This window comes from Lissotriton helveticus, chromosome 11 (assembly GCF_964261635.1).
Source record: "Lissotriton helveticus chromosome 11, aLisHel1.1, whole genome shotgun sequence".
NCBI lineage: Eukaryota > Metazoa > Chordata > Amphibia > Caudata > Salamandridae > Lissotriton > Lissotriton helveticus.
The window spans coordinates 222,367,575-222,382,468 of NC_136072.1; the positions used below are offsets into that span (position 1 = coordinate 222,367,575).

The window sequence follows — 14,894 nt, forward strand, 5'->3', positions numbered from 1 at the left end:
TGTTGATAGAAACACATATTTTTCATAGGAATAGTTTCAGTTGATTCTGCAGTTCTCGACTGTAACTTCACTACAGAGCTCTAACAAAAAAAAGTAGAATTCCAACTTGCTGTATTGGAACAAGGGCTTTGGAATTCACACGATTTGTTATTGAAGAATCTGCAGGAGATGAGCAAAATATGCAGCGAATTGCTTTTTCTTTTGGTACTGCAGCGTGACAAGTGCGTTTTTACGATGGATGTCCTTACTGTTTTGCCGGATTAAGAACCATCTTGGTCACTACATTTCTCCCATTTATTGAAATCTAAAACTAGGAACACTACGGTAAACCTAAATGGCATGCTTATTCCTCCATGTAATAAGAGGGGTTGGGTTGGGTCCTTTCATGCAAGTGAAGTTGTACCACTTATAAAGTAGAAAACAAGTAATAAATGTCCTTGCAGAAGTGACTTTATATATAGAGCAATACACTTAATTTTATGATCACACTGGTCATTCCTGTTTCATTCAATTCATTGCAAATCATTTGAAACAAAGAAACTGGAAGTTTGTACACATTATCCATTAGTGGCAAAATATAAATCTGCATAAATTGTGCTATCCCAACACCACTATGTGCAGGAAGTGTCTAGTTCGATAAAACAAATTCCAATATCATGAAGGACCACTGAGCCCAATTCTGTTTTTTACAGAAACATAGTATTGTTAAGTTCATTGTCTCTGATAGCTTGATGTCTGTACTCTATCCGTTTTGTCAAACTAGGGGCTGGACAGTTGATTTTCTGGGATGAGCCCGCTTTTTCCGGAATCTGCTCAGTTGTCTTTAGTGATATTTTGATTGGTTCTATCTAACTAAACACTTCTTACACACAGTGGTGGTGTTAGCACAATTTAGCATGTCGTCTGTTAGTGCTCAATAAGGTTATGTAGATTTATTTTTTGCCACTATTGGATAACGTTGTGTGTGAACTTTCAATTTCTTTGTTTCAAATAATTAGCAATTCATTGAATGAAACCGGAATAACCAGTATAATCATGAGATTAAGGGCCATATGTACAGTGAAGTGGCGGAGAGGCGATAGCCTTCCTTGCTTAACGCTTCTCTCCGCCACTTCTGAAATGCAAGACTGCACTATATTTACAAGAATGCAGTGCAGCCTTGGTTTTCAACCTGCGATGGTGCTAAGTTTAGCAATTTAGTGCTAACTCAGGCACCCTTGCACCAAGGCAAGGGTGTCTGCGTGCAGGGGAGGATTGTTTATATGTAGGAAGGTGTCCCTTCCTGCACATAAACAATTCTAAAATGCCATACTGTCACTTTAATGTGTGCTGCTTCATGCATCACACATGAAAGTGACAAAATGGAATTTGTTTTTTAAAGTTTATGTACAGGAAGGGGCACCTTCCTGTACATAAACAAACAATGGCATTTTGCATGGAAAAAGCAAAAACGAAGAGAAATAATGCATTTCTCCTTGTTTCGCCAACTTAAGAGCACGATTTACCTCCAACGCTCTCCTTTATCTCACAGGGTACACAGGTCTTGGCAAGCAGTTAGGTGCTGATGCTCCAGGGCAGGTGGTCTTTGTTTACCTTGGTCATGTCCTCTCATTCAGCAGGGAGATGAGCAGGCCATGGTCCCCAGTACTAGAGACAGACACAAGTCTTGCAGAACTTCCCCTTCTCACACAGCCCATCTGGCTGCTTGGCAGATGACAAATGTTTGGGGACTCACCCTCCTCATCCTATAGTCCTTTTCCTGACAGCAAACATGATTTAAGGTCTGGGTCATTGAACTTTTATGTTGTAGGTTCTGCTTCTTTTGAAGTGGGCACTTCTCCTTTTCAAGTGAACACTTCTTTTCATCTTCCATCATGAAAGATGTCTGTCACAGCAGGCATGACTCTGTAGCTGATTGTCTATAACACAATTCACTGGAGTGACCAGAGTTCACACTTGGAAGTCAGCCACAGTGATACGTGCATCAACAGTTTAATCCCAGACTTCCAGTCCTACTCCTTGATTCCCTTATCAGCCCCATTTCCCTTCCTGAGATGTGTCCAGGCGCCTTACATGTGATCTATCAGTGAAACAAAGAGCTATCTTTTGAAATGTAAAGAGAGTCTCTTCCTATTCCTTTGTTTGTCCCCACCCACCTTGTAGGAATGCAGCAACACACAAATCTGTCTGGGGGATTCTGCTCCTCCTCATGTCTTTACCAGACAGACCTGGGATTCTCAAAATGAAACCTAGGGACCTCCATACAACGTATCATTGCCGGCACACTTGCTCGTGCTTTCAGTCCAACACTGTTCTCTGTGCATTGTACCCTTACATTTACCCATGCATCCAGAACACACAGTCTGCGCGCACTGTTAAGCACTCAAGCTTTTCTGTATTTAATCAGGGTGTGCTCTTTCAAAACATACACACTGCCAGCCTGCACACTCAATATGTGCACACTGTACAAACGTCACCTGTCACATTGTACTCCACACAAGCACACATACACTCTGCACTTGCTTTATCCACGTATGCACCGCACAGCACTATATCTCTCAAGTAATGTATTTCTCTTGGCATACATACACCCAGTACATGTACAAACCACACATGCACTACACAATACTGCTCCATGCTTGTTCTGTACTGTTCCCAGGCACACATATACAACTAACACTGAGTCACTAATCTTGAGCTACGCAGCCCTCCAAAACGTACCTGATGTAGGCCAAGTGTGAGTTGAGCACAAAGCAGCAGAACGTTTTAAATGGTCATTGAGTCTGTAGACCTCAGTCCATTGACACAGGGTAAAAAGATCCTGTTCACTACTACTGATCACTACACAGTATCCTGCCACCGCTGCACTCAAGCTGCTTTACTCCTGGTGAAGGCAGTAGCCTTCCACCACCATGAGGGTTGCACTTTGGGCTCTCCTCCTAGTCCACGAAAGACTGCAATCCTCGAGACAGGCCTATGTTATGGTGGACATGCATTATCCGTGTTCGCTTATGAAATAAATAAATCATCATTTGGGATCCAGACAGCAGTACAGTTGGGCACTCAGGGCTAGGGTGCCTGTCTTAATCATGGAGAGGGCGTTTCCGTCCAAACAGTGACCATTTTTGGTCAGATATGAATATTTGGATTACAGAAACAGTTTAGATACATTTGGGTAATTAAAATTGAGCCATAGTGCAATTGAGATACACAACCATTAGTGTATAATCATAAGGAACAAGACCTCCACCCTTTAATATCCACTTTCTGTTTCAGACTGTACTTGTTTTTGTCTTGTTGTAAAGATACACATTGTTTCCTATCTCGTGTTGTGGTTGTGTTTTGGACTTTACTAAACCGTTCTTAGGCAAAGCAAGCATCCATTGAACCTTAATTGTTCATATGCATGCAAACTTTCATGTGCTATTAGACACTAAGGATTTTTCTGGGTTCAATATATTGGAAGTACATGGTTTCTATTATACACACTACCAGTTTAATCATTTTTAGAAACGTTCACACCAGCAAAAGGGAGCAATACATAATTAACATGAAAAACGCAAACGCTTTATCTATGCGAGTATCTGGAAAAGGACTCACCTATTTTAGAACATATTGAAGCCTGGTGGATTGCAGGTCTCCACTGATTACAAAATAAATGCTTAATTGACCCATATTAGAATAATATCCTCTAGTTTCAGAACTTGCAGCAGCGTAGGTGATAATCTTATGTATGTACATATTTACCCAATCCCAAAGCAAAGTGGATTTTTCTAAAGCTGATTTGTCCTGCAGCTTCTCTCCCAAGGCTGACACATAGTATGAGTTAGGTCAGTTATCTTGTTCTTTATTAGAACTCTGCTGCCTGTTAAAATGCATTGTTTGACAGTCTAGTGGAGTTGTGTAGATGACTGTACAGACCAGACAGTGTGCTTTGAGTCAGAAATGTGCTGGGAGGGGCAGTCCGTGAAGTTGTTTTTGAGACTGATATGATGTATTAGAATAATGTTTGGTTGATGTAATTTCTGAAAGGCAAGCATGTAGCACATTGCCACCAACAATCTGTGGGGGGGGGGGAGGGTAGAAGTTAAAGACCTCATCCTCCTACACATAGAGATGCAAGTTTGTTGCAATACGAAGGACTTGGTTTTGCCTTATATACTAAACAGAAGCATAAGCTATCTTCATGTGACCTTTGTGAGAAATGATTGCATAAATATAAATGGCCTGGGATTCGGTGGATGGGTTGTGAAAAACGTTCCAGGTTTGTACTGCCTCAAGCCATGAACGATCAAAGGATGGAGTTTGCCATCATTGCTAAGGAAACACTGAGGCTTGTTTGTGGTGAGTTCGAGAAACCTAAACATTTGTTGTTTGGTGTACTTGTTAACATCTATAATACTCAGTTGGATATTTCTTAGTTGAGCATGCAACCTGTTTGCTGCCTTACTTTAAAAACATGAGTTACTTGAGATAACTAGAACTGGTGAACTGTAGTTACTTGAGATAACAAGAACTGGTGATTTTCAGTAATTTTGTCTACTTAAAATGGTATGTTTTAACCTAGCTATAACGTCCCTTTAAGCTTTGCCTTTTTCAATGGATATATATATAAACATCACCATACACGGATCCTATATATATATATATATATACACTCTTCCTGCCTCTCCCCTATTTAAAATGTTTATATTTGTGTGCGAGTAAACCCCAATAAATTGCAGCTGCACTTAAATTTCATCTTTAGAAAATTATTTTTTTCATCACCATGTAACCACCCTTTAAATATGACACTCATTTTGTACCATCGAGATATATATATATATATATATATATACACATATGTACATAAATACACACACACTCTTGCCCAGAGGGATGGAGCCGCACTCACATTGAGGTAAGATAGCAAAACAAATTGTCACTTTCAAGGACTGGCTTCTCGCCTAACGCGTTTTGAGCTCACGCTCTTGATCACAGGCTGTCACTGAACATTCAAACAAACCACAAATTTAAAATGATTGCAACAGAACGTCGACTGGGCACTTATGGATTTTATAAATAAAACTGCAGCCCATGCTGGGCGATGGACATTTCTGCACATTCAGCACCCACTGGGGTTAGACTACCAGTTCCATGATGCACCACAATACTACACCACCTGTGAGATCAATTAAAAGAGATGTTATAAAGTAATTGGTGGCCCTTGGGGCTATCTGTTTAAATGTTCAGTGGCAGCCAGTGATCAAGAGCGGGGGCTCGAAACACGTTAGTCGAGAAGCCAGTCCTTGAAGTGACAGTTTTGTTCTTCTAGCTTACCTCGACGTGAGTGTGGCTCCGTCCATCTAGGCAAGCATTTCTCTCTCTCTCGCTCTCTCTCTTGCTCTCGCTCTCTCTCTATATAAATATATATATATACTTTTTTAAGTGCTGTTTTTTATATTCTAAATTAAACTGCCATAAACATCCTGAACTCCTTAAAACCCCTTACCGCAACCCATCCTGAACCCTAAAAACTCTTACTACTCCATCCCACTACCTGTCACTGAACCCCAAAAGCCCCATGCTACCCCTTACCACTATCATTTCCTGCATTATAAATGTAATGTGCTGTGACTTACCTCATAGTAGCTTACTGCATTGTAGAGATAAATGTTTTGTAGTGCTTGCATGTGGTAACTCGTTGTCACTACATAGTTGTAAAGGTAGGCTTCTGGGACAAGGCAAACAAATTAAAATATTCAGAATTGCATGCTTTTGGGTTGAGAAACCAGGGCTTGAAATCATAACTCCTGAATTCCAGTCCACAGCTTTTGCAATACCACACATCTGCCATTAAGACTCTTTAAATTAAGTGTGAATACTTTTAGTGGCTTTTTCACTTCTACTGTTTCATAACATAATGAAATGTATAACACCGACACCGTCTTAGTTTCTCTTTTGGTGCCAAGTTAATCTTAGTTGAATGTTTTCTTCATAAGTCAATGACATGTTATTCTTGTTTGCAGTTGAAAGATGTATGAGTGTAATGCAGTCTGGGACTCAGATGATCAAACTCAAGAGCGGAACAAAAGGACTGGTTCGTCTATTTTACCTGGATGAGCACCGGACCTGCATCAGATGGCGGCCGTCCAGGAAAAGTGAGAAGGCCAAAAGTAAGTTTGTTCATCTTGGCATTACAGTTTTTTTTAATAAATCAGCAGCAGCCTAATACCTTAATGTCTATTGCACACAGCATCTTAATGGGTGTGTAAATCGAGAAATATTTGATTTTTACATATATATTGACCCTAACAGATCGGTCATGATAAAACACCACATTATATGGACCTGATTGGTAACAGCAAAAGGTAGAATGAAGACACTGAGAGCTATTTATAACCTTGGACAAATGTAGGTTATATATGATATGCTATATATAGTAGACTGCTGGAAATTCAGTCTGTATCTCTTATTGCAATAGGTACTCTTTCAGCACTCTGGAGTGTGCCGAGCAGGTGAAAGGCATGAAAACTGACGGCATACTGTGACTTACATGTAGATAGAAGGTTTGATTATTGGACTACAAGGATATGAGATGGTGAATTGGCTGATAGCGTATCTCGAAAATAGCCTGGGTGGCAGATTGTATGCTGCACATTTTTGCCTTTAACCATCCTACTTAATTGGTGGTGGTAGATAAAGGTTGGGTATGGTATACAACCTTTACAACGCAACTTTTACCACGACCTACCATTACCACGCATTTTTTACAACGCAGGATCCATTACAACGCATACCATTACCACGCATGTATTTACAACGCAGGTACTTTTACAACGCATACCATTACAACGTAAGTATTGGTAAGTATATTATTTTATTAAAAATATTATTTGTTTTTTTTGTAAAGGGGTATTTTTTGGGTTCAGGGTCAGTTTTGGGTTTTTGGGTAAAGGGGTATTTTTAGGGTTCAGGGTCAGTTTTCAGTTTTTGGGTAAAGGGGTATTTTTAGGGTTCAGGGTCAGTTTTCAGTTTTTGGGTAAAGGGGTATTTTTAGGGTTTAGGGTCAGTTTTCAGTTTTTGGGTAAAGGGGTATTTTTAGGGTCCAGGGTCAGTTTTCAGTTTTTGGGTAAAGGGGTATTTTTAGGGTTTAGGGTCAGTTTTCAGTTTTTGGGTAAAGGGGTATTTTTAGGGTTCAGGGTCAGTTTTGGGTTTTTGGGTAAAGGGGTATTTTTAGGGTTCAGGGTCAGTTTTGGGTTTTTTGGGTAAAGGGGTATTTTTAGGGTTCAGGGTCAGTTTTGGGTTTTTGGGTAAAGGGGTATTTTTAGGGTTTAGGGTCAGTTTTGGGTTTTTGGGTAAAGGGGTATTTTTAGGGTTTAGGGTCAGTTTTGGGTTTTTGGGTAAAGGGGTATTTTTAGGGTTCAGGGTCAGTTTTGGGTTTTTGGGTAAAGGGGTATTTTTAGGGTTCAGGGTCAGTTTTGGGATTTTGGGTAAAGGGGTATTTTTAGGGTTCAGGGTCAGTTTTGGGTTTTTGGGTAAAGGGGTATTTTTAGGGTTTAGGGTCAGTTTTGGGTTTTTGGGTAAAGGGGTATTTTTAGGGTTCAGGGTCAGTTTTGGGTTTTTGGGTAAAGGGGTATTTTTAGGGTTCAGGGTCAGTTTTGGGTTTTTGGGTAAAAGGGTACAGTGTAAAAATTAAATATAATTAAATTAAATTGATTAAAATAAATTAATTAAATTAAATTACATTAAATTAAATTAATTAAATTAAACTAAATTAAATTACATTATATTAATTTTAATTAAGTTAAATATTAAAAAATATTATATACTTACCAATACTTACGTTGTAATTGTATGCGTTGTAAAGGTATATGCGTTGTAAATACATGCGTGGTAATGGTATGCGTTGTCATGGATCCTGCGTTGTAAAAAATGCGTGGTAATGGTAGGCGTGGTAAAAGTATGCGTTGTAACGTCATACATCCGTTGGGTATACCTGAGGAGATTGAATATTGTTCAGGTAGGAAAGTTCAAAATCTTATCCAAGGGAGTGTAAGAGTAGAGAGGGATGCTGACCAGTAGGCTATTGCAGTCTTATGAAATGAGTGAGTTATGTGAGTTTTCAAAGTGGAGAGGAGTCAGTGTGTAGATTTTACATATGTTAAGTAATTGGAATCTTGCTGCTTTGGCTATTCTGGCGGTGAACGCCTCCATCTTCATTTATGGACACCGAGATGCATAGCTAATGAGGCCTGGAGGAATGAGCCGGGAAAAGTGGGGAGCGGAAGACAGCACTCCAGATTTGGCAGAATTTAGCATCAAATAACTGTATATTGTTTTTGATAATTTAATAGTTAGTAATCCCCATTTTTTTTATTTAAAAAATCCATATTCAATTGCCACTCCTTAAGACAGCTGAATCAATCTCTATGAAAAATCTCTTTTGACGTGAAGCATAAATGTGACTGATGTGAATTAGATTTGACCATCATCAGTGGAAATGCTGCATTTGGTATGAGTGAATGTGTGCATAGTGGGAACATTTTTAACCGCCCTTAGTTGTTTATGATTGCTGTGCATTTCAGACTGCATCAAAGTAAGGAAGAGATTCTGAAACCAAAGTTTTAAAACACAAAATGGGGGATGAGGCGAATTATTGAAGTCTGATACTGGAGCTCTTATCTGCACTGCGTGCTGCTTGCTTTTATCATTATTTACATTTAAAAGTGTTCCCTTTCAGATTGTCTATGCTAGTTGTCAGGCTGAAGCAGAGGCTTTCCCCTCGTGATTAAACTTCAATGCATTATTTCAAGAAATGACTTGCATCTTCAGTCCATAAATGATTCAGTGTGAAATCATCTCATTCATGATTTTCTAATAAATACCCCCAAAGTACACAGTCTTTCGCAATGCAATAAGGGCAAACTCCTCCAGAATGTCATCATCTCTAAAACCTTTTTCTCTGTACTTAAATAGACCTGGGAATTTATAATATTTTACTGATAAAATAAGCATTTTGGCCTGTAGAATAAGATTTACTAAATAGCCAATTGTATTACATTTTCACATAAAACATTGATTTAACTAAAATAAAGACACATGCTTGTCATAGGAATTATGTCTGACAACCTTTTTAAATGAATAAATATTTTTACTGCGACTGAACCTTTCTAATTAATAAATATATTTACTGAAGTTTAACCTTGTAACAATGGCACTAGAATGGTGTAGGTGCGGTAGCTGTACATTTTTACATGCATTGTGTATCAATTCTGAGTATCGGGGGTCCAACCCTGAACTTCCTAAAACAGTCTCAGGTTCACCAAGATATTTCACTCATTACTCGAGTGTTCATAAGACCCTTATTATATCGTGAGTGTCTCACCACATGACTTGACTAGTATCGAATATTGCAGACTATTATTTACAAACAAAACCTATTGACTTCTATTGATAGACAATCAATACTGGTTTATTTTAATCAATGGTAGGGTGTAGGATTGTATCTTTAATTATTAGAAAATGGTTTTGTGGTACCAAAAGTGCATGCTAAAGGAGAATCAGCATTGCAAAAGCTAATAGGTCTCACCTATAAGACCTACTGACTTTGCTAATGTTTTTTAGCAGTGCTGGGCAGCATTGCGGCTGCTGTGTAGCATGGCAAAAGAAATGTGATGAAACAACCACTGATCATTTTGTAGGTGCATGCATGTGTCCAGCACGCAGGTGAAAGGATTTGAGATAGATAAAAAAAGTAGCACTAAAGTGCTGGGTTAAAATGTAGTGCAAAAAGTGCTTAAAAACATTAATAGAGGAGTGGGATGTGAGAGCGGGTTGGAAGGGGACATGGTGTGTGGCAACACTGCAGACTTTGGGAGAAGTAACGCAGCATGCGGGTGCTGGAAGAAGCAACAAATAATAGAGACCATGGGCAAAAGAGAGTATGTTGGCACTAGGAAGGGCTGAAGCACACGGACAAGTGAGAGGAAGAAGAGTGCAGGTAGTGGAGAGAAGCAAATGGGCATAAAGAGTGAGGGGGAGAAAAAAACACACACAAGGGAACCTTCTGGAAAACACATGCACTCTCATTGAGTACCTATCCAAAAACGAGCAAAGTAGTTCCACTACAAATTAGCAGAGACTGCATAGAAGCAAGCCAATCAAAGAGATGGTGAAGAGGCTATGTTGCATGAGAGGGACAAACAAAAGACTAACAACAAACCCATCAAATAAGAAGCAGCCAAATGAAAGTGACAGGAGAGTCAACCAACGGTAATCAATGAGTGGGTTACATAGTGGCACAGCTGGGGGAGGGGAGTCAGTCTGCCCCGGGAGGCACTCTTTTTGGGGGCGGCGGAGGTGAGCAAGTTGTGTCTGTCGACTACCACCATCCCCCTGCCCTGAGAACAAGTCGTCTGTTGACCGCCAACCCCCAGAAATAAGTCGTCTTACGCCCCCCCCTTGTTGGACACCCCCTTCTCTTACCTGCACCGGGCGCAAAATTAGGGGCACCCCGGGTGGCAGTAGGTCTAGCTACGCCACTGGGGCCACAAGCCCCTGTTTGTACTTGGTAAGCCACAATATATTTTTCGGAACCTTACACAATGCGCTCGACCTAAAAATCAACATGCACATTCCGCCTTTCATTGCACAGTATTAGGCAAGGTTATTTATATATTTTAAAACATTCACTACTTTAATGATGCACTGGATTGCTGGTTTCAAAAATAAGCTTCCTATAGATTGTCCTCTACAGAGATTTCGGAAGAACATCCATCTGCTTCTGTTTACATCATTGGGGAGCTCGTTAGACTTTTCCAAAGTGTATATTTTAGTGCCATCAGTGTGTAGTGAAATAAATAAGTCCTACATTGCACCACCCACAGAGATAAACTGTTGCTTTCTGGGAATTTCAGATGTACTTGACACAATCATCACATTGAAAAGTGAATTACACTCCTGCTATCTTTCCTAGAATTAATACAGTACAGTATGTATTTCCGATTTATAGAGGTTGTCAAAAAAGTAAATTAATTCTTTTTCTGGCTTAATAGTGCCAACACATGCTGCCTTTATCACTTTGTCCCACTTGGTAACAATAAATGCCACTATGGGAATACCCTCCAGACGTTTATCTATCGATTCAAAGGGGCCATAAACCCAGCACAATGGCTGGTAAACTGGCACGCCCTCCTAATTACAAGAATTATTTATACATGAACTACCATATTCTGACCCATATCTGTCAAAGAAAAATTATTTAATTTTCATGTTTGTGGACCACAAACTCAAAGAGGTTATATATGGTTACATTCACATTTAAAATCTGTTTTTCTCCTGCAAACCCAACCGTATTTCGTAATTTTTCTTCTGCTACATAGTATAGATTGTTTCCCTCCTTAAGATAAATATCTTAACCGCTTAACAGAATACTATCCAGCTAATACTATAACTGCTCTTCTTTGTTTTTTTTCTCCACATTTTCGTGTTGTACATCAAATTAGTTTTGAACTAGACAATATTATCATATACCGTACATCATCTTCCTATTGTTAAGGCACATTCTGGCACAAGCATCAACAATGCCTTTTGCGATTCCTTATTAGCGAAAAATAAGGTTTCGCTAATAAGGAATAGCAAAAGGCTATGCATGTAGAAAACGCTTAAAAAATAGCGATTTCTGTACATTCCTTAATTGCGACTCGCAAATTGAGAGTAGCAATTAAGGAATACCTCCCCATTCATTCCTATGGGCCTAGAGGCCCATAGGAATTAATAGGAAGTCATTCATACCCTCACACCCCCTCACTCTCACACCCCCTCAATCTCACACCCCCTCAATCTCACACCCCCTCACTCTCACACCCCCTCACTCTCACACCCCCTCACTCTCACACCCCCTCACTCTCACACCCCCTAACTCTCACATCCCCTCACTCTCATCCCCTCACTCTCACATCCCCTCACTCTCACATCCCCTAACCTTCACACCCCCTCACCCCCTCATTTTCACCCTCACACCCCCTCATCCTCACCCTCACACACCCTCATCCTCACCCTCACACACCCTCATCCTCACCCTCACACACCCTCACCCACACACTCCCTCACCCTCACTCACCCTCTCACCCTCACCCACCCTCACCCTCACACCCCCACACACCCTCACCCCCCTCACCCCCTCACCCACCTCCTCACCCTCACACACCTCCTCACCCTCACACACCTCCTCACCCTCACACACCTCCTCACCCTCACATCCCCTCACTCTCACCCCCCCACCCTCACACCCCCCACCCTCACCCCCTCACCCCCCCTCACCCCCCCTCACCCTCACACCCCCTCACCCTCACACCCCCTCACCCTCACACCCCGTCATCCTCACACACCCTCACCCTCACACACCCTCACCCACCCTCACCCACCATCACACACCCTCACACACGCTCACACACCCTCACACACGCTCACACACCCTCACACATGCTCACACACCCTCACACACGCTTACACCCTCTCACCCTCACACCCTCTCACCCTCACGCACCCTCTCACCCTCACACCCTGTCACCCTCACATCCCCTCACTCTCACATCCCCTAACCCTCCCTCACACCCTCACACCCTCCCTCACACCCTCACACCCTCATACCTCCTCACCCTCACACCCCCTCACCCACCCCCACACTCACCCTCCCACCCACCCTCACCCACCCTTTCACCCACCCTCACCCACCCTTTCACCCTCACACACCCTCTCACCCTCACACACCCTCTCACCCACCCTCTCACCTACCCTCACCCACCCACCCCCTCACCCCTCTCACCCTCACACACCCTCACAAGCTCACCCTCACACACCCCCTCACCTCACACCCCCTCACCCTCACACCCCCACACACCCTCACACCCCCTCAACCTCACCCCCTCACCCTCACACACAACCCCTCACACCCCCTCACTCTCACACCCCTCATCCTTACCCTCACACACCCTCACCCCCCACACACCCTCTCACAGTCACACACACTATCACCCCCCTCACACCCCCTCAAGCTCACACCCTCACCCTCAAACCCCCTCACCCTCACACCCTCACCCACCCCCTCACCCTCCCTCACCCCCTCACCCTCCCTCACCCCCTCACACACCCTCACACACACTCACACCCTCACCCCCCTCACCCTCACCCCCCTCACCCTCACACTCCCTCACCCTCACACCCCCTCACCCTCACACCCCCTCACCCTCACACCCCCTCACCCTCACACCCCCTCCCCCTCACACCCCCTCACTCACACCCCTCACACACCCACCCCCTCACACACCCTCACCCTCACACCCCCTCACACCCCCTCACACCCCCTCACCCCCCTCACACCCCCTCACCCCCCTCACCCCCTCACACCCCCTCACACCCCCTCACCCCCCTCACACCCCCTCACACCCTCACACCCTCACTCACCCTCACCAGCGTAGCATAACAAAACATAGCATAGCAAAACACAGCATAGCACAGCATATCAAAAAAAGCATAGGATAGCAAAACATAGCATAACAAAACAAAGCATAGGATAACAAAACATAGCATAACAAAACAAAACATAGCATAGCAAAACACAACAAAGCATGAGCTAGCATAACAAAACAGCATAGCATAACAAAACATAGCATAACAAAACAAGCATAACATAACAAAGCATAGCAAAACAAAACATAGCATAGTATAACAAAACATAGTATAGCATAACAAAACACAACATAACATAGCAGAACAAAACATAGCATAACATAACAAAACATAGCATAACATAGCATAAAACAAAGCATAGCATAACAAAACATTGCATAACAAAACATAGCAAAACACAACAAAACATAGCATAGCATAAAAAAACACAACAAAACATAGCATACTTAACATAGCATAGCATAATACAATACACCAAAACATAGCATAGCATAACAAAACACAACATAGCATAGCATAACAAAACACAACAAAACATAGCATAGCATAACAAAACAAAGCATAGGATAGCAAAACTAAACATAGCATAGCATAACAAAACAAAGCATAGGGAAACAAAACGTAGCATAGCATAACAAAACATAGCATAACATAACAAAATATAGCATAACAAAACACAACACATAGCATAACAAAACATAGCAAAACACAATAAAACATAGCATAGCTTAACAAAACAAAACATAGCATAGTAAAACAAAACATATAATAGCATAGCAAAACATAGCATACCAAACACAACAAAGCATAGCATAGCAAAACATAGCATAGCATAACAAAATATAACATAGCATAACAAACCACAGCATAGCATAGCATAACAATTCAAAGCATTGGATAGCCTAGCATAGCATAACAAAACAAAACATAGGATAGCAAAACAAAACATAGCTCAGCATACAGCATCACTCCGCACCACCACAGCATCACTCGGGGACACCACAACATCACTATGCGCTACCACATCATCACTGAACGCCACAGCATCACTCGTTCGCCATCACAACATCGCTCAGCGCCACCACAGCATCAATCTGTGCAACCATTCAACAACACCTGGTTCAAATATGTTCTCTCAATGTTTCAAGCTTTATTACAAATGTCACAAAAAGATGTTAATATTTCACTTCTGCTCTTGGATTTTCGTCACAATAAAATACACTGAACATAATCTTCACAAAAGTTATTTACAAAACTTTAAGCTATTGCCATTATAAATTACAATAACTTTTATTTAAGTATTAATTATTGAAAGAAAATTAAAAGCCATTGTTACTTGTAATATCAATACATGTAAGTCACGTAAATACAACACATATTGCATTACAAATGCTTTAGGTGTCACATTTGCAAAAGTTATAACTATCGGCATCGTAAACGAC

General features: G+C 41.5%; 1 protein-coding gene across 6 annotated transcripts in view; it reads left to right on the plus strand.

Annotated features, from left to right (window-relative positions):
* The window catches only part of PLCH1 (phospholipase C eta 1), a 942,696-nt gene that overhangs the window by 394,346 nt on the left and 533,456 nt on the right, over positions 1-14,894 (plus strand). For all 6 annotated transcript variants that reach the window (XM_078667769.1, XM_078667764.1, XM_078667766.1 and 3 more), the window contains exon 3: positions 6,009-6,155. In XM_078667769.1, coding sequence (XP_078523895.1) covers positions 6,009-6,155 — 147 coding nt within the window. The remainder of the gene's footprint in view (positions 1-6,008; positions 6,156-14,894) is intronic.